Source organism: Camellia sinensis, chromosome 7 (assembly GCF_055761805.1).
Source record: "Camellia sinensis isolate YWXY chromosome 7, ASM5576180v1, whole genome shotgun sequence".
NCBI classification, from domain to species: Eukaryota; Viridiplantae; Streptophyta; class Magnoliopsida; order Ericales; family Theaceae; genus Camellia; species Camellia sinensis.
Genome location: NC_138967.1, coordinates 169,776,127 through 169,796,710, shown reverse-complemented (window position 1 = coordinate 169,796,710; position 20,584 = coordinate 169,776,127). Strand labels below are relative to the sequence as shown.

The 20,584-nt window shown below is 30.1% G+C and overlaps 2 protein-coding genes and 1 long non-coding RNA gene across 3 annotated transcripts; 1 reads left to right on the top strand and 2 right to left on the bottom strand.

Annotated features, from left to right (window-relative positions):
- Positions 1-916: 916 nt before the first annotated feature.
- Positions 917-5,608, bottom strand: LOC145795437 (uncharacterized). Its single transcript, XM_082879766.1, has 4 exons — positions 5,193-5,608; positions 4,898-5,086; positions 3,642-3,827; positions 917-1,194 (listed from the first exon to the last, which is right to left on the bottom strand). Exons 2-4 carry the CDS (start codon positions 5,075-5,077, stop codon positions 1,024-1,026), a joined length of 537 nt encoding a protein of 178 aa, XP_082735892.1. The 5' UTR covers positions 5,078-5,086; positions 5,193-5,608; the 3' UTR covers positions 917-1,023.
- Positions 5,609-7,225: 1,617 nt separating this feature from the next.
- LOC114294034 (omega-hydroxypalmitate O-feruloyl transferase) lies at positions 7,226-15,240 on the top strand. Its single transcript, XM_082879764.1, has 3 exons — positions 7,226-7,360; positions 7,448-7,906; positions 14,228-15,240. The coding sequence occupies exons 1-3, from the start codon at positions 7,310-7,312 to the stop codon at positions 15,086-15,088; spliced, it is 1,371 nt and encodes a 456-aa protein (XP_082735890.1). The 5' UTR covers positions 7,226-7,309; the 3' UTR covers positions 15,089-15,240.
- LOC145795436 (uncharacterized) lies at positions 10,139-10,576 on the bottom strand. The gene is made up of 2 exons (XR_014336391.1): positions 10,459-10,576; positions 10,139-10,308 (listed from the first exon to the last, which is right to left on the bottom strand). It is a non-coding gene; the product is annotated as an uncharacterized LOC145795436 (long non-coding RNA).
- Positions 15,241-20,584: the final 5,344 nt, after the last annotated feature.

Below are 20,584 nucleotides of genomic sequence, written 5' to 3'. Positions count from 1 at the left end.
TTGCCGCCCGCTGGAAGGCGAAGAACACCAAGATCTTTAACCTTACTCTGATATCACGTTAAAATTGATGTGTTATTGATTGAGATATATTACAAATGGTGAGGGGCTCCTTATATAGGAGATGTAGGTGTAGTGAACACTACAAAAAAATTGGCTTTTTGCGACGGTAAAATACCGTCGCTAATACTCTTAATGCCGTCGCAAAAACTTTTTGCGACGGCAAAATGACTTTTTGCGACGGCAAGAGGGGGGTCGCAAATGGAGGGGTTGCAAAAGAGTTTTTGCGACGGCACTGCCGTCGCTAATGTTTTTGCGACAGCATTTTTTCCTTTTGCGACGGCACTATGCAGTCGCTAATAATGTTTGAAATTTCTTGACTTTTTGCGACGGCACTATTTTACCGTCGCTAAAAATGTTATTTGAGACGGCAAAAAATACTGTCGCTAATAGTCTTTTTTTTTGCAACGGCAAAAACACTGTTTTTGCGACGGTGTGGTGCCGTCGCAAAAAGTATTAAAAATATGAAATTTTTTTTTTTTGCGACAGTGTAATGCCGTCGCAAAAAGTATTAAAAAAATAATAAAATTTCTATTTTTTGCAACAGTTTAGTGTTGTCGCAAAAAGTAAAACCTGTAACAAAATCAATAAAAATAATACAATTTTCTATTTTTTGCGACAGTATAGTGCCGTCACAAAAAAGAAAAAAAAATCCTCCGATAAAATTATTAAAAATATTAAAATTTCTCCATAATAATATAAAAATTCCTGTATAAAAATAACAATTTCTTCATAATAAAATATTCTTCTATTCATAATTACACATCAACAAAATTATCCCACTACATAATGTTTCATAATTATCCTCCGATAAAATTTAAAAATATAAAAGAAATGAAAAAAATAAACACAAAATAAATGAATATAAATTACTTTTTTCTTCATTTATAAATTCACGATTCAAACAAAACAAGAGTTCACAAAGGTAACCAATGATCACTACTTAACTCAGTTTTAATAAAAATCTCAGAATGGGGAATTATCCTTGGATTTACATGCAGCCTCCACCTCACCATCTCCATATGCTGCAAAATTATCCTCAAAATCTCCATTTGGAGATAATTCACCCTCCTCTCTTTCAATTTTGAAGTGCCCAATCACCTCATTTGAAGATGAAACTGGCCTTGTACAACCACCCTGTAGCATCAAAGATGATCAAGGATCTTACATTAATAAACAATAAATCAATATTAAAGATCAAGACCATCAATATCCCAATCACAATATTGTCATTCATAAGCAATCCAACTTGTATCAATAGGCCAAGAGAGTGTCCTACTGTCAGGACTTGATGGAAACTTGCGGATTAATAGCATTTCAACAATCTTAAGTTATAAAGTCAGTGTTTCGGTGAAAGAAATATCTAACTTTCTGGCTTAATACCTATTCAGTTGAAACTAGAAAGATCAAGGCAATATCATGTGATTAATGAGTGATCATAAAAGATATGTGTATATGTGTGTGTGTGTGTGTGTGTGTGTGTAGAATTAGTTGCAGAGTTAGAAACTACTCAATTGGTGTGTAAAAAGGAAGTGATGGGGAAGGGAAGTTTAGGGATTCAAATATTTTCTAGGCTTTAGGCCAGAGGGTCATTCACCAATATTTTTTTTTTTTAATAAGAAAAATTCAGCCTAGAGACTGTAAACTTGATTTCACAATCTCCCTCTTTTTTCAGTGTTAAAATTACATTAATATATATATATATACCAAATGACAAATAGCGAAACTTAACCTACACCAACCCTCGGAAATCCTCAAATACAATCCGATGCCAGTTCCTGAAAATTTAAGCCTTAGTTATTTTATCTGTAACTCTTACCTTGATATCTACCAACTGCATTTGTTTGCCCAATTTGATGTAATTAAGTACTTCATTGAAATAGGTAGGAAAAAAAGACATCAAAGTAAAATACAAGTAGCCAAAACCAATAGCGCTCGACCGATTAGAGTTACCCTACTCAATAACCAAAGAATGCCAATTTCATGAAATTATTGCTAGAAACTATACTCTGATTTTTAATTGACAACATATTCCTTCATCTCATTACCACCAGTTACCAACCAAGCTTGATAGGAACTTAATTGCTCAGGTGGATTACTTTCATCTCCAGTTTTGGAAGGATTTGAATCCTTGGTAGTAATGACAGTTGCACCACCAACTGGACTACCATTACTTTCTCCAACACTAGCTGCACCACTTTGTGAAATTTGATTTTTAGCCTTTACAACATCTTCTGTGTCCTCTGCCCCCTGAGGCCGACAAGGAACCCCAATAATCGGTTCCAAGAAGGTTGTCCAAATCTTCATAACTTTATCCAGCTGTTCACTTGTACAAATTTCACCACAGGAATATTTGATGAGCTGGTAAAGGTCTTCATGGATGTCTGAATCAGGATATTAAAATTCCATATATGGAATAATCGGTTGTTTTGATGGCATGTGTGAGATTACCAAGATCTGTTTAACACAAGATCTGTTTCTTAACCTGCATATCTTCATTAGGTATTCTTGTTCACACTTCCAATTGCATATTAATTAGATTTGCACTTGTCATTTAGTAGTTCTAACCCAAATGCTTTTTTCCTTTAACAGCTATATATGTAATGGATAAATATGCCAGCTATGAATTCAAAAGAATGAAGGCGATAATATTTTAATCATTTCTGGTAAATATGTTCCTTATCTTAGACCATAATTTATGTTATTTATTGGTCCCCACATACCCAATCTTCATTTTTAGCAATCTTTCTTCTTGGATGATACAAGTATTGCAGATGCAAAGCTGCCATGGTGACCAACTGTTTGATGTTGCATATATGAGTGCTAAAGAGTTCTTAAAGAATAGAACGTTACATAAAGAATAGAACGTTCCAATGCACAAGAGTTTAAAGAATAGAACGTTATTGGAACAAAGCAAACTAGTATTACAAACATAATTCTATAAGGAAGTTCCAGTACGAACGAATTCTTTAAACATTTTTTAAGCTAGTTTTGATTCAACTAGATCATTTTTGATCCCGAGGGGGAGAAAAACATTTCAGAGGAGTACCCTTACATACCATCAAAGGTACACATTCAGGTCAACTATCAAAACTTGCCAGCAGATAATGAAGCATAAACTTTGCCATATCCTAAAGCAGTGGTTTGACACTGGTAAACCAAAATCCCAACCAGGCAATGGGATACACGTGAAGGATCACCCCCAATATGTAATTCCTAAATCCAGGAAATGGACAGAGGGCTGCATTTCTATGTCTACCCCCCTGATTTCAATGCATTCTATCATTTTAATCCTAATAAGTTGTTGTAATAGTGAGGGGATGAAATTGTGATCATTCATTGTGTCTTGCTACTAAATTGGTCAGGATGATACTTATCTACATATTGATACTTACAAGCTAATTCTTTCCTTGCCAATATCATTTCCATTACAGTAAGGGTAAAACATTTTGCTCTTCATTTTTTTTTCTTTTTTTTTGGGGGGGGGGGGGGGGGGGAGGGTGTATAAACAACCATGATTTCGGCGGAGCTGAAGAAAAAATACAGTGCCACAACATCTTGAAGCAAATATAGTTGATTCTCACCTTTCCTTTCTTTGGAGCATCTGAATTTGTTGGAACCACCTCTTCCGTAAGCAAAGGAGTTTCCACTGGAGTGCTATCCTTAGCAGTGTACTTGATGGGAAGATTTCCTTCCTCAATGTCGAAGGTACCTTCAGGAGGGGGTTCAAGCATCTGATAAACATAGGTGTATAGAACAATTGCACCAACCTAAATAAATAGATAAAAAAATGTATTACATGTGTACTCATTTTCTTTGCACAGACTATATGAAAAATACAAAATGCACAGACAAAATTCTTAAAGATATGTAGACACCTAACAAGCCAACAAGAATTCAGATTTAGGAAACCCTATGAACATAGATTTTAAAAAGATACAATTAACCTATATGCAGATTCATAGGTACAATTTCAAAATGCTAAATAGTAAAAGCAAATGATAAATAGGGCATTTGTAACTCTACAGAAACACCTTTTTTCTTTTTATTTTTTATATTTTTTAATCTTTCCAATTTGTAGTGACATAAAAAATAAATAAACCAGACTTCCACTTATGGGACATATATAACCTAATGATGGAATAAGTCAAAAATGTTTCTGCATAAAAAATACATTCATGCAATTAACAATCTAAATCATATACGTGAATACCAAAGGAGTGATTCTTCTTCCCTCCCCTTGTTTCCCATGTCCAAGACCAAACTGTTAGTTTATCCTCAATCGATTCTACCATTTTTTTTCTCATGAACAAGTGGGGACTATAAAATGTTTAACATACTCTGATTTAGATGGCATCCAAAATTGGCAAGAAAGTGCGAAGAGAATAGATGTTATAAAATGTGAAGTTCCTTGTCAATATATTATTTGACAGTTATTGTGATATTTTCTGTCTAATTTTGATAGTTATTGTGATATTTTCTGTCTAATTTTGAACAAAAATTACCTTTGGAGTAAAGAAAAAATAAACTTTAAGATTGAAAAAAAGACCAAACATAAAGGGCAAAGTGTAACAATGTTTAGATTGATGAAATTAAAAAAACTTGGGTTTAATTCACTACCAACCCTATAAAAATTTAATTATTTTTCGCAATTTTCCCTAAAATTTAACAATAGGCTTTAATCGAACCCTGAGTTTTTTTTTTGGTTTTTTTTTTTTCTTGGGATCAACTGTTTTACAGACCAACACTAAATTAATTTAATTTAAGAGCCAAAAACTAAGGGAAATTAAGGGAAAAAACAATGGGGTTTGATTTGAATAAAAGCAAATGAATGAGAGACCTGTTTGGCGACCAATTGTTGTTGCTCAAGAGAAGGAACTTCACAGCCAGCGGACTTCAAAGGCAACATAGGAGCAACCAAGTAGTCCAGCAATGCCTGTACCACATCCTCTGCTGAACCAATCTCCGATTGTGATGATGATGACTCTGAATCCATGACCTCTGAAGCTTTTTCAACCATCAAATCGACCTTATTAAACAATCCAATCAAAATCACAAAGAAGATTAGGGTTTATGACAATAGTAGTGGTGAAGTAAAAAATCAAAAGAATCGAGAAAGGGTTAGTCAGTGTTACCGATCAAACAAAGCATGACCCTCGTGGACTCCATAGAGAGAGACAGAGAGAGCAAGTTGGGACAGTCGTCTTCTACTTGAGGGGTTTGTGGCAGACAGTTTGGGATACGGAAAGTGTTCTGCTGAGTGGACCAAGTGGCGTACACTTACAATGAACCTCAATGCTTCAGGTTTTCAAAAGTTTTGTTCATAGAAGTTCCTTGTCATAAAATGTGAGAAGCTGCTTCACATGATTAGAGAGAGAGAGAGTGAGAAAGTCGTCGCCAGTCCGGCCCTCGTTGTCGTCGTCGCCGCACCACCACACCACCGCTAACTTGCTTGCCGTTCGTCGCTCGTCCAGAGGGGGAAAAAGCTCGCCGTTCGTCGTTTGGGGATTTCGAACATTTAGGGATTTCAAACATTTAGGGCTTTCGACCCAAATGCGAGCGCCAAGATAAAAGGGATAAGAGCGGCAAATTTTTTTTACTTTTTGCGACGGTACATTTTATACCGTCGCAAATGATAAATTATTATAGCTAAACCGACCCCGTTTCAATAAGCTTTTTTGGCGACGGACATTTTGCCGTCGCAAATGGACCACTATTTGCGACAGCCAACTCATGCCGTCTCAACAAAATTTTTATTTGCGACGGCAACAAACGCCGTCGCTAATACTTCTGTTTATCCGTGTAGTTTTATTACCGACGGTAAAACGCCGTCGCTAAAGCGCTTATTTGCGACGGTTAAAAATGCCGTCGCAAAAAACCATTTTTTGCGACGGGAAGCGCACCGTCGCAAAAACTCCCGTGTTTTATGCTCCATTTTCTTGTAGTGGAAGTAGGTGAAATGGAGTAGGTGGAGTAGGTGTAGTAGGTGGTGGTAGGTGTAGTAAGTAGAGTAGGTGATGGTAGGTTTTAACAGAATCTCCTCTTATAAAGATCTAAAACTAAATTTTTATACAAAATAGTGTCGATTCTTATGATTTCTTCATTTCTAATTAAAACTGCTACCATTGCTCTCATAGTTTCACAAATGTTATTGCTACACTACATTACTCCTGTCATGAATTCTATAAATGTATAATTTTCTAAAAAATATCATTATTAAAAGTCCCAATCCTAAATACCAAAAGTACTTTTCATATCGAAGGCCCATGACAAACCTCTCATTTAAAAAAGAAAGGGTAAATTAGCAATAGGTTATAATAGTTAGACTTAATTCTTATTTTCTATTAAAAATAAGTCATAGTAAAATCATCGATAAAAATAATTTTTTTGACGATTTTTTGCATATGTCGTTAAAAATTGATAATTACAGACTTTTTTTTGTCACGATTTTTATAACTTATCGCTAAAACTTATAATTAGTGACGTTTTTCGGTGACGAATTTTTCAAACTGTCGCTGAAAGTTAAAAATTAATGACTTTTTGTGACGATTTTTTTAATCTGTCGCTAAAACTTATGATTAGTGACATTTTTGTGACAATTTTTAAATTGTTGCTGAAAATTAATAATTAGTGACTTTTTTTAATAATATTTGATAAAAAAATGTTATTAATTCTTATAGAACTATTGAATAATAAATTCGCTTATTAAAACCTACAAGTAAGCCTCTCTAAAAAAAAAATTCAAAAACTTTTCTTGATTAATGAGTCCAATTGTAAATGCTAAAATATATTTTTAACCAAATTAAGCTCTAAAAAAATTTCTATTCGTACAAAGGCTAAAAAATCAAGAAGAAGAAAAAAAAAAATTGGTTGACAAAAGGTACTAATAGTAAAGGTTGTAGGTAAACTTTCAATAATTTATGTACTAGAAAATTAAATTTTAAGTACAAATAATTATAAAAATTTGTTAATTATTTTTAAAATAAAATTATACGTATCAATTAATGTAATAACAAATGATGTGATATAATTTTAAAGATTTGAATTTTTATAATTTGTATAATTAGTATGGCTTATAATTTTAAATTTATAATGTTATAACATATGTTAGTATATTAATTGATATATCAATTAGTATATAGTGTTATTTTAAATATAAAAGAGCTCTCCAATTAAGATTTTACTTCTCATTGAGGGTCGGGCCTAAGAACGGTCCCACTGTTTCATCTATATAAGATGAACATATACTAACATGAAATTGCCAAGCAAGTCCAAAGTTGGTTTCTTCATAAAAACTCAAAGGGTAGAAGATCCAACTAATCTCTGTTCTCTGTTTGGCTTTTCAATAATCCCTATCCAAGCATTAATGCTAGCTCATCTTATTGTGCAGGTTAATCCAATGGAAGCAATATGTGAAAATGGAGGATTCATACCTATTAGCAAATCAGAGCCCATCTTTGTTCAACCCGAAACAAGCTTAAACACCAATCAAGGGTTCTATTTTCTGTCCAACCTCGATCAGAACATCGCGGTGATAATCCAAACAGTGTATTGTTTCAAACCAGATGAGAATAAGAGCAGTGACAATGTCGGTGACGTGATTAAACGGGCCCTGGCTAAAATTTTAGTCCATTTTTACCCCCTCACGGGGAATTTGAGGGTCAGCTCGGATGGTAAGCTCATCGTGGAGTGCACGAATCGTGGCGTGCCATTTGTCGAAGCTGAGGCAGATTGTAACATGGATGTGCTTGGAGATATAACTGTTCCTGATCCGGGGATGTTGGGAAAGCTGGTTTACACTGTTCCTGGAGCCAAACACATTTTGGAAATGCCTCTGCTTACTGCACAGGTAACAAAATCATGCATGTTTTATGCTTTGAAAAAATGTTAAAATACGAATTTCTTATCAGATTTTTTTTTATCAGTAAATATAAAGTAATGAGTTCAATGTGTATTTATTAATGAGTTTCACCATCTTTGTATTTAGTGATGAAAAAATCAGATAAGAAATTTGTTTATATATAATTTTTCTCAAATACTTATGCTACACGTAAACTTTTTGGAGCAATACTATACATAATTTTCTTTTTATTTTTATTTTTTTGCTTCTAGACACAAAATAATAGGGTCGCATCAACAAATGTATTCAGTCTCATATTTAGAAGTGAGAAAAAGATATAAAAAACATGATTATATGGAGCATTTTATGATGTCACTATTAAAAAAGATAATGTCGCGCGTATTCTATCACAATATATGTAATGGGCAGAACTTATTTCAAATTTATATATGAACATGAGAGAACTATTTGAACGCGTGAGATCCACCAGATATCTCGTTTCAATGATTTGAACAATTCATTTTGTGAGGCTTTTCGTGGATATCATTAAAGGAAAATATTAGGTCAATTTGGAAATTGTAACATTTTTATTTTGTCATGTTTGTTTTTGAAAAAATAAACAAGTTTATTTTATTTTATTTTTAAATTAGATCATCTAATTTTTTAGAAACAAACACAATGAAATGAAAACAAGCACAATAAAATAAAAATACCTACAATTATCAAACCAATATAATTTTTTCTATAGATAATATATACGTATGGACTTATAAAATGAACTCTTTAGGTTATCGAGGCATGATCGATGCCCGAACAATTCACTTAAGTTCAAATACGTGACATAATCATAACTATAATATTTTGTAACAAATACAAAAACACACAAATAGACTTTTAGGAGAGTTAAATTAAATTTCCTTTTTTGTACATCATAATAATAACATTTCATTTTTTACATCATGATAGGGTGTGCACTCATACAAAAACTTAGAATTGTACTTTGAGTTGACGTTTTGGTGATTTTTTTTATCTCTTTTTATGAAAATATGTTTAAAAAAATAGGGAAAATAAATTGATAATTTATAATGACTTTTTGATTAAAAATCTTGTTTCTCAAATAAGGCCTTTATTAAAACGTTCATAAAATTGTGTGTTTAAAATAAGATTTCATTTTTTTAAGTCTTGCACTTATTGTATGATTCAATGAAGTAGAGTTTTTAAAAACACTACTTCAATATTTTTATGAAACAAGTTGAATTTAAAAAAATAAGTAAAAAATGACTTGAAATAGAAAAAGATAAAAATATAACGAGGCCTTTAAAATATGACTTCAAACTCAGAACTATATTTTTATAAATGAAATAAAATTTAAAAATCATGAAATTAAAAATAAGATACCAAACCACTCTGATTTGGTGAAACATTCCCTTGTGATGTGGGGGCAGTGGGAACCAATGGGATTGGTACTAGAGCTAACTTTTGTGGCTTTCTAATTAATGTATGTTCTTGATGATTTGATGCTCAAACTATAGGTTATAGCTCGATAAAAATAAAAATAAAAACAATAGGTTATAGCTATATTTGAACAAGCAAAACCATGGGGAAAATTGCAAATAAGTGGAAAGATAAAAAAAAATATAAATAAATAAAAAATAAAAATAAAAAAATAAAAATAAAAAATTGCATATCAATATTTTGGGATCTTTATTCACATATAGTTAAAAAAAAGGTTAATTTTTTTATAAAAAAAAGAATTAGAAATTCTTTTTAAAAAAATTATGTTAATTTTTTCACTTATCACGTCTGCCTTGTCTAAATGAATCTAGAACAATTTAAAAAAAAAAAAAACAAATTCACTAAAAAAAAAAGTCAAATTTGAATTCCAAGAAAAAATAATGTAACATATTTCTTGGTTCTACTCAATTAGATAGATTTTTTTTGAACTATACTCAATTAGATAGATTGAAAAAAAAAAAAAAAAAAGTATGACTAAATATTAACAAATGATATACATATAACATGACAATATTATATAATACATATTTGTTTCAAAAAAAAATTATATAATACATAAAGTTCTTTGTTGATCGTACCAAAATTAAATCCGATAAAGAAATATGATTTTTATGTGTGTTCAACAAAGCCCTAGTTTTTATATTGTAATTTGTCAAGTAAAATAAAGTTGCAACTCAGTTGGGTCCAAATCTAAATTAAAAAATATATTATCAAAGTCTTAAAAAATACAATTTCCCCTATCTATCTATTCATGTGTTCATTTATCTGTCCACTGTCGCCGTTTGCTAGAAAATTTCCCAATGAGTGACATTTGATAGTAATGTTGAATCAAAAAATAAAAAAATAAAAAAATAGAAAAAAATTAACTAAAGGCGAAAAAATTAACCAAAAAATCACTGCCTAGTTTGGGAAGACTAAATAAGTGCATTTTTTGACTTTTTTTGTATTATGTGTAGAAAAAGTAGAGAGGAGATGTTGATTGATGTGACCCAAAAAAGATAAAAAGATGAAATAAGTGCACTTTTTTGGCAGTAGCCAAACTAGGCCTAAATAAGTAAATTCCAAACACCCATTGAATATATTTGAAAGCTTGTTAATAAATTTTATCCTAGCAACTTTACATAACAGGTATTAAATCTGAAATTGTAATTGCAAAACTATAAGGGCATGTTTGATTGGAAGGATTAAAGCATGGGATTAGGATTATTAATCCGTGGGCCCAATCATCCTATGTTTGTTTTGACATTTTGATTTAGGACTATTAATCCAATGGATAATTAATCCAACAAATTTGTAGGATTATTAGTAATGGGGTAGGGGTGGGATAGTTAATACCACACTAATTTAATAGGATTATTAATACCTCACTATTAGTATTGTGAATCAAACATGACCTAAGATTACTAATAATTTTTTTGAGGAAACTATTACATTCATTAATAAATCAACTAAAACTAATTTAGATAGTTACAACTTGTAAATCAAAAGTTTTTTTTTTTAAAATTTTAAATTAAAGCATCTTAGATACCCAAAAAAAAATTAATTTGAAATTTGGTTGAAATACTAAGAGCTTATTTGGCTAAAAAAAGTACAAACTTTTAGTCCCAAACTAAAATAATTAAAAAACCAAAAAAAAAAACAACTACAAAAAATCAATTGCCAAAAACGACAACTAAATTGAGGAAGATGCTTGGTACTGTGTGGCGATCACAATAGCAATAAATCTATAGAGTGTATTTGTTTGAACGGACTGGATAAAGAGGGATTGTAATCTATTGAATTGTTACTCCTGAGATACATTATCCCCGGACTATTTGGTTGATCTAGATTTGTATCTTATGTTTGTTTAGTCATATGATTAGATGTCTGGATTGGATTATTTTATTGAATCCAATGTTTGATTGGATAGATTGGATAAGGATAAATGTTTAAAAGACTATTTTAGCCATTGTAATTTATAATTTATATTTTTTATATTAATATATAATTTGTAATTTGTAATTTATAATTTATAAATGTTCAAAAACTAGGGAAAAATGTAGTAGCAATACTAAAAAAAATTTAATTTATAAATATTTTTAATTTTTAATTTATATTTTTAATTTAATATATAATTTTAATTAAATTTAATTTATAATTTATTTAAATTTAAAAGATTATTTTTCCCTTTTCCAATTTAATTTATTTAAATTTAATTTATAATTTATAAATATTTAAAAGACTATTTTATCTTTTTTCAATTGTTTACTAAGTAATATTATGACGGTAAACTGGACATTTCATACATTAGTCTCATGGGATACAAATCTCAAGGAAATAATCACCCCCAAGGATTATTTAGTCCCTTATACGAGGGATATGGAGTCCAGTTGGTCTCTATGCCTGACAGACTAAAATTGTATCAAACGATGGACATCTCCCCTCCAGTAAATTCAAATACAAACAATATTTAGTCCTCCTAATCTTTCCAAACAAACACCCCTAATGGTACTGCAAACCAATTAGGCTGATATTCACACATTTTGGGAATAAATAGAGCACTTCAATAAATATTATTTATAAGTTCAGTTTGGTAAGAGATTTTTTTAATTAAAAAAATGTTAAAAAATTAAAAAACTAATAAAATTCAATCACATTAATAAAATGTCACATTAAATTATACCCATTAATTTTTTTATTTCATAAAAAAAATTAAAAATCACTTAAAAAACTAAATTCCCAACGCATCGTCTTCAAAGTAGTCTTCGATGATCAAGCCACGTGGGCTTAGGGACCACAACACATTAATTGCTTTTCCTAAAATATAATTATTCAGTACCACAACTTTTTGAGAAATAATTCGAATTTTTATGATTTAATTGTTCGGAATGTTTTAAAATGATGTTATTTTGTATATAAAACGACATCTTTTTCAATATATTCGAGTCATTCAGAATTTACATTTCGAGTTACCATACATTTTTTTAAAGAAAAAGTCACTTTTTAACTTTTTAATTTATTTTGAGTCATACTACCTCTCTATTTCTTTATACATTTTTTATAAAAAAATAAAAAAAAATCAACTTTTAACTTATTTCTTAAAATAAGCGAATATGCCACAAGAGTGTTGAACTAGAAGCATGTTAGAGTTTCTAGGTAAGTCTTATTCTGACGATTAGAACCGTTTATTTTGTAAAATTTATATATAGATGTAATGAAAAAATATAGTAATAAGATATTTATAGTCATATAATTAATTTTTATAATTTTTTAAAAATCTAAAATAATTTATTTTTAAATTTATATGTGTCTTCTTTTTCTTATTCTTTTCTTTCCTTTTAAGACAATATGATAAAATAATATGCCTATGAATATCGGATCACTCTAATTTTATTTTCTTTAAATGCTTCTTTATGAAAAGCCTATTTTTAATTCTTCTTATTTTTTTCTTTTTTTTTGTAGTGCTTGCAAATTTATTCTTCGGTAAATTACAAATATAACCCCTAAAGTTTTATTAAAATATGAATCACCCCCTATGATTTTGAAAATTATATTCTACCCCTTGAAATTTCTAATTTCATAACAAATTGTCTTTTTTATTAATAAATCATCAAGTCAATTAACAGTTTTTAATAATGCTAAAATATGTTTCAATTAATAATTTAAGTAATTTTATTATTATATAGGAAAACAATTATGAATTTTATTTTTTCAGTTTATTTCATTAAATAAAAAATTCTAATAAAGAGGTATTTATAATTTTTCAAACCACATAAATTAATTTATATATTAAGTAAATCTCAAGGATATTTTTGTAATTTACCCTTATAGATGTCGGTACCTTTTTTTTCCCCGTGTTATGGATATATATATGCACAAGTATGGAGAATATTTACTTGTTTGATGAAATATCTCAATCATACACTGGTTTTTTTTATTATCCTCCCCCCTCAAGCTGTACGAAGTAGGTGGCTAGGACGACTAGCATCCAAGTCATTGTCATGACTAGCGTTAGGAGTTAAATGCAATAGGGTCGAGCCACAAGCAAGGGAGAAATGTTAGAGAGCTTTAAATCTAGAGTTTTAATTTGAGCTCTAGTGATGTGTTAAAGTAAAAAAAAATAAAAAAAAAAAACAAAACACAAACATCACATGAGGGCGGGTTCCACCTTCCCATTAGAGCTATTAGAGCTCTTATATTAGAGTTCTAAAGTATTTTTGCAAGCAAGGTGCGGGAACTACTATTATTGCATAATATATTATTTTATTATTATTGCTTTCATCTCAAAATATTAATTTTTTATTTTATTTTTTATTATTTTAAAATATTAGTTTTTTTTCAAAAATTAAATATAAAAATAATATAAATTTCTTATTTTTTATTTTTTTTTAAATTTATAAATAATCTTCAAAAATTAAGTACAAAAATAATATAAATTTCTTATTTTGCTCTTCTTTTAAATTCATAAATAATATAAAAAGTACAATTATAACGTTGATATTCTCCAAAAAATGTACTATCAATGGATAATTTTGAAAAATCAACTTTTTGAAAAGTACAGTAATTGTACTATCAAAAAAAGTTAAATTCTCCAAAAGACATCATTATTTTGAGACGGAAGGAGTATCTATTCTAATCCAAAATCATAATTTCACCACTTTTTGTTTGTTTGTATTATTATTGTTTAAAAATGCCATGTACAATTTTGTTTAAGAAAAGAAAATTGCTCTAAATTTAAATGAAAAATGAATTTAATACACATTTTAAATTTTAAACCTTTTTAATTTTATTTTTATTCTGAATATGTAGTATTGCTGATAGTTATTGAATTTATAGGTGACAAGGTTCAAGTGTGGAGGTTTTGTGCTAGGAATGACAATAAACCATTGCATGACTGATGGAATATCAGCCATGGAGTTTGTCCATTCATGGGCAGAAACAGCAAGATCCAAAACCCTAACCCTCCCACCGTTTCTCGATCGAACCATACTCCGATCAAGAGAACCTCATTCGATCAAATACCCTCACAAAGAATTCCAAGAAATAACTGACACATCAAACATGTCCACCCTCTACCAAGAAGATCAATTGGTGTACAATTCATTCCAATTTAATCAGGAAAAAATAGCCAGGCTAAAAAAGACCGCCATGGAGGATGGTATTATCAAAAACTGCACGACCTTCACCGTGCTTACAGCTTTGGTCTGGCGTGCAAGAACCAAAGCCCTTAAAATGAAACCAAACCAGCAATCCAAGCTTTTATTCGCTGTCGATGGGAGATCCAAACTCAACCCGCCATTGCCAAAAGGTTACTTTGGCAATGGCATTGTTCTGACGTGTTGTATATGCAATGCATCAGAATTAATAGAAAAGCCATTGAGTTTCGCGGTGGAGCATGTGCAGAACGCGATTAAAATGGTGACAGAAGGGTTTATTAGATCGGCGATTGATTATTTTGAAGTGACTAGGGCAAGACCTTCATTGACCGCCACACTTTTGGTTACGTCGTGGACTAGGTTGGATTTTGACACCACGGATTTTGGGTGGGGGGAGGCGGTGCAATCAGGTTGCGTGAACTTGCCGGAGAAAGAAGTGGTTTTGCTGCTTTGTAATGGAAGAGATACAAAGATCACCACTTTGCTTCTGGGCTTGCCTATTACTGCCATGAAGACCTTTCAAGAGCTTATGCAAGTTTAGTATAGTAATATTAGGGTTTGTGACAGAATGCCATATATAAAATGTTCATGTATGTCAAAATAATTATGTTTAAAAGCACACATTATAGAAATATTTGTTATTACAAGTATTTTTGTAAAAAATTGAAGGAAAATCTGTGTTCGTAATTTGAATTCTTGACTCTCACTAGGTCAAGTCACAATTGAATAATTTTTTTTTTTTTTTTTGGGTGGGGTGTGCGGGGTAAAAGATTGATTTGCAAAATTAAGGTACATCCATTTGCGATCGAAAAATATATAATTTGATTCAATCAAGCAACAGATGAAGAAGGATATAGATATTAAAATGTTTCATCTTTCTAATAAAAAATGAAAAATGGATCGGATTGGAACCGTTTGGAAATGGGGAAAAAATCTTATTTTTTGTGACGGTACATATTTTTTGTCACTAAAAGATGTATATACCTCAGCAAAAAATTATTGTGTTGCTATAAGTATAATTCGCATCATTATAAATCCATTGCTGAAATTATTATTTGCAATAGCATTTTTTGCCCTCTCGAAAGTTTAACAAACTATATAAAGTTAATTATTTGTGACAGTTAATATATTGTTGCAAATAACTAATTTTTTTATTTTTTTATTATGTATTATTATTATTTTTTTCTCTAGTATGAGGTGTATCAAAATTGAATTGCTTATAATAGCAATAAACAGAGCTCATGGACGCAGCTGCGAGGTAAAATAAAAAACATTAAATAAACAATGATTATAGTCCCTTATTTAAGTGAGAAAATAAAAAAATTAGTTGTATTTTTTCACTGTTATGTTTGAAAAAGAAAACAAAATATATGAAATATATAATATAATAATTAGATTTGTCTTCTCTCAAGTTGAGATCTCAATTTAAGAGAGGGTTTGCACATGGTAAGTCTATTTTCAAATCAATTCCAATGAACCAAACCGTTTACTTTTATAGACTATTGAGTAGAATATTCATGCAAAAAAATCAAAATGGTTCGACATCGATCGGTATTTATATATTTGAATAATATTTGTTTTAAAAAAATGGAGGCAAATATAATTTCAAGAATAACCATTCATTTTTTGTAATATAAATTTGATTCAAACATATATCTACCAATGTCTGATTATTTTTATTTTTTACATAAAATGTTAGAAATTTTAAAATTTTATCAAATGTCTCACATAGGTGTGGGACCTACAAATATTTTTGAAATTTCTAGCATAGCTTAATATTTTACTCAACAAATCTTAAAAAGTTAATATTCTGGACCATCAAAATGGACCCTAAGATGGACTTTACAAATTCCTCAAATTCTCTCGTGTTAAAATTCCAACATGAGAGAAACCAATCCGATTTGTTAATCTAAACGAATTGTCAGAGCATCTCTAATGATAAATGCTATAATAGCATTGCCATTGCCTAATTATGGCAATGAATAGTAAAAAATGGATAAAAAACATAGCTTGTTCAACTGTCATTTTTGTTATTTTTGCGCAGAAACTGGTATATCTGGATGACCAATTGACCAGCCAGACGTCCAGTCAATCGCTTAAACACACTAGTTTCTATATTTCTTCTGCAAAAATGGCGAGTGAGAGAGATGGAGGGAAGGTGGGACGTTTTGCTGGGAGGTAGGAGGAATGAGGAAGGTGTTTCTTAATGATTTGGGACAAATAAGGGCTATCGAAATTTGTATCAAATTCAACACAAATTTTAACCTTTCTCAAATATAGCAATTGTTATTTTTTATTACAATCGCGCTACATAGCTCGAATTGGAAGCCCCAGAATCGTCCGAAATCCCAAAACGACGTCGTTTTGGGATTATTTTTATTATTATTATTTTTTTTCCCTTTTTCCTTCCCGTTTGTTTGAAGAAGAAGACGCAGAAGAAGAAGAAGAAGAAGGAGAGAAGAAGAAGAACATCATCATTATCAACAACATCTTCTTCATCACAGCATCATCAGCCAACATTTCCCCTCCTCCCCCCTTTAGATCTGGATTCAGATCTTGATCTACTAGAAAAAAAAAATAAAAATAAAATAACAACAATCAACAACAACAACAACATCTTCATCAGCATCACCATCATCAACACATCATTTTCATCTTCATCATCAACCACTACTACAAATATAGACAAAGATCACATTTTTTTTGTGTGATGTATGTTTTTTAATCACACCTTTTAAGTTTTATTAAAATGTGGTCTTTGGGAGTGTGATTAAAAAGGGTCATTTTTAATCACACTTTTTAAGTGTCATTAAAAATGCTTTCATCACATCTTTTAAGCGTGATTAATAATATTTAGATCACACATTTTAAGTGTGATTAAAAATATTTAGATCATAACTTTTAAGTGTGATTAATAATATTTAGATCACATCTTTTAAGTGTGATTAATAACTAATAAAATCTGTGATAAAAAAAAAAAGAATTCGACATATTTGAAGAATAATCAATATTATTTTTGTACGCACATTTGAAGAATGTAATACACACTATATACTATATTTTGAATCACAACCATATATTGAATGGAATAACGTCATATATTTCATAAATGAAAGTTAAATGTTCAAAAGTATATACAAAGAAATTAATAAAAAAAAGTTTAACTGTGATTACATATATTAAAAAATAAAAAAAAATAAACTTGAAAAAACTAAGTTCTTGAATTCTTTGACCATATTTTGTATCTCTCCAGGAAATTTATGACCTGAAAAATAAAAAAACAAATTAATTTAGAAACCGCTAGAAGCATATGAATAAACTTACTACTTTTGTAGAGACTGTTCTTGTCTTACAAAAGACAAAATCGGACATTTTCTTATCACACTGACTCTTCATCCCCTGCAATAATAGAAAAGAAAAAACGAATTTGATTATTACTAGTATAAAATTTTGTATTACTATATATAAATATGACATATATATGGAGCATGATTGAACAATATATATAAACACATATTAGTAAATCATAGCCTTGAAAAGATTTTATCAAAAAATTATTATAGCAACATATCAACAGAGAGAGAAAACCAAACTAAATCCCAACAAAAATTAAAACTCAAATCAAGGTGGAGAAAGAAAAGCAATTAATATACCAAGTCAAGGTGGGTCAACTCCAAAAGAATAAACAAATGAACAATCCCCCACAGTTCCAAGTGTTGAGCAATTCCACTAAGATTTTAACAATTATATACTGGTGTATCTATTTTCAGATAAGAAAAAAATATAAATAGAGAGTGGATAGAACGAGAAGAAAGAGATGAAATGATGAAAAAGAAAAGAAGAAGAAAAGAGCACAAAAGAGAACAAGTTTAAAGGAGGGAAAGCCTGGAATAGTCATATAACTACCATGACCCAAATTTAGTTTTCAACTTAACCAGAATTAACTCATGGTAATTTGTACATACACAAAGCAAAGTCGTGAATACACTATCATGCATAATAGTCATAGAAAAGAGAGAAGTGCATATTGTATCATAGCAAAGTGCGTCTGATTAGGCTTGCCTTTCATGCTAACCTAGTTAGGATAAGAGGGTTTTGCTAGGATGCAATATGTACTTTTTTTTTGTTGTATCATGTGTTGTGCTTTTCATGATCTTTTCATCAATAAAATTTTCTTTTGCTAATTAAAAAATAAAAAATAAAATGGATAACCGTCATAACGCTAATCACACTTTTCAAACAAGATAATAATAAACACTGAAGATATAATTTCTATTAAATGTTTGAGGACATGCTATCTTCAAAAAACACATAAACCCACCTTATGATATCTTAAAAATCATTAAAAAAAAATATTTATTCATCATGGTGAACATATAATTTATGAAAACATTACTCCATGATGTATGAGGAATATTTTTCAACCAGAAACTCATCAACTACAAACCCTGAGATGCGGATCATCAAAGGCACATTTTGTTCAAAATGGGAAAGGAGAGGGGAGAAAAGAATATTCTAAAATATACAATTCATCAATTTAAATTACCAAGCCTCCCATTTCAAATCACACTGAACTTCCCATTAGAGAACTTGAATCTATTTGAAGAAAGATTGCAGAACCAAAAATTGCATTTCCTCTAATAAGGTTCTCAACCAGAGAAAGCATCATCAATTAAAATTTTAAATAATTTCTAAATTAAGCTTTGTGAAATGATAATAGTGTCATCCATAAGGAACCAATCTACATACCTATCAAAAACATAAATAAATAAAGAACAAGCATGAAACGCAGCGAAGGACTACCTAAATCACCTACTGCCTAATCAATTACTTAAATATTGAACTACCAGAACATATGAGTGATAAAGCATAACAAATCCAAATTGCAGATCACCTTTCTCTGTATTAATAAATAACGATCTCCATAATAATAACAATTGTAGAACTGAACATTAGATTCGTACCTCCATGACCATCATAAACACCAAAGAACGATGTGGAAGCATCTAGATCAGGATATGCAGCATGCTAAAAAAATGGAGGGAAAAAAAAAAAAAAGAGTAAGAAACCAATTATAAAAATAAATAAAATACAAATTTGTAGTATTAAACCCAAATGATGGAGATGGTATCACACAACTTCCACATGTAGGAATTTACCAATTCTGACCACAAAAACATCAATTTGCAAAAACATGGCAACTGGAATGAAGCCTCTACAACTATCATGACACTTCAAGGAAAGAACAAGACAAAATTATTGATTAGTTTAAAGTACCCATCTTTTCATTATATCAACAAGACTTGAGCCCTTCTTCCAAAAAATCAATGCATCAAAAATTTTAACAAAATATAGCCTATAGCGACTTATAATTTTCATCCCCATCCCAAAAGGGTTTGATAGAGAGGTTACCAGTTACCTAGTTCTTGTGTCAAATTATCATGTCTCCCTATGAAATGGTTACCTCCACCATGTATGAACAGTTGACAGATATATTATACACACACGAAAAATTAATTGATATGGAAGAAAGAACGAGTCTGGAAAACAATTCATAGCCAATAACATTTTCAGTTTTATTCGAATTACATGATAATTGATAATCTCAATCCAGCCACAATACTACCATGGTTTTGATAATGATATAGGCACTTTACCAAAACGGCCATAAGTTAAAAAAGATTATAAATTGAACGTATTAATTTTTTTTTTGGTTAAAAAAACTGTCAATATATAGAAAAAATACATATATTTACTTCCTGAAAAAATATCATAAAGTGCACAACTCATAAGAAAATATATAGAACCATCTAGTTTACAAGGTAAAAAGTCTATTTCCCAAGAGAATGCATCTATTCTCCTCATATGGGTCAAGGATTGAACTATATTGTTCTAGAGTCTAGATATACTCATAGTCAATCTATTTATATATGTACCCCACAAAAATTTTGATGAGAAATGCTGCAAGCAGAGAGACTCACAAACAAACAAAGTTTTATCTTCTTAATGTCACTTTCTAAATAAAATGGTTTAGCCT

Bases quoted from the DNA above. Each gene is read 5' to 3' on its own strand.
- LOC145795437 (XM_082879766.1), bottom strand. From the start codon at position 5,077: ATGGTTGAAAAAGCTTCAGAGGTCATGGATTCAGAGTCATCATCATCA. The intron at 3,828-4,897 runs GTCTCTCATTCA...CTATTTATTTAG, and splicing joins AACAATTGGTCGCCAAACAG to GTTGGTGCAATTGTTCTATA. The intron at 1,195-3,641 runs GTGAGAATCAAC...TTGATGCTACAG, and splicing joins ATGCTCCAAAGAAAGGAAAG to GGTGGTTGTACAAGGCCAGT.
- LOC114294034 (XM_082879764.1), top strand. From the start codon at position 7,310: ATGAAATTGCCAAGCAAGTCCAAAGTTGGTTTCTTCATAAAAACTCAA. The intron at 7,361-7,447 runs GTAGAAGATCCA...CTTATTGTGCAG, and splicing joins TCTTCATAAAAACTCAAAGG to GTTAATCCAATGGAAGCAAT. The intron at 7,907-14,227 runs GTAACAAAATCA...TTGAATTTATAG, and splicing joins TGCCTCTGCTTACTGCACAG to GTGACAAGGTTCAAGTGTGG.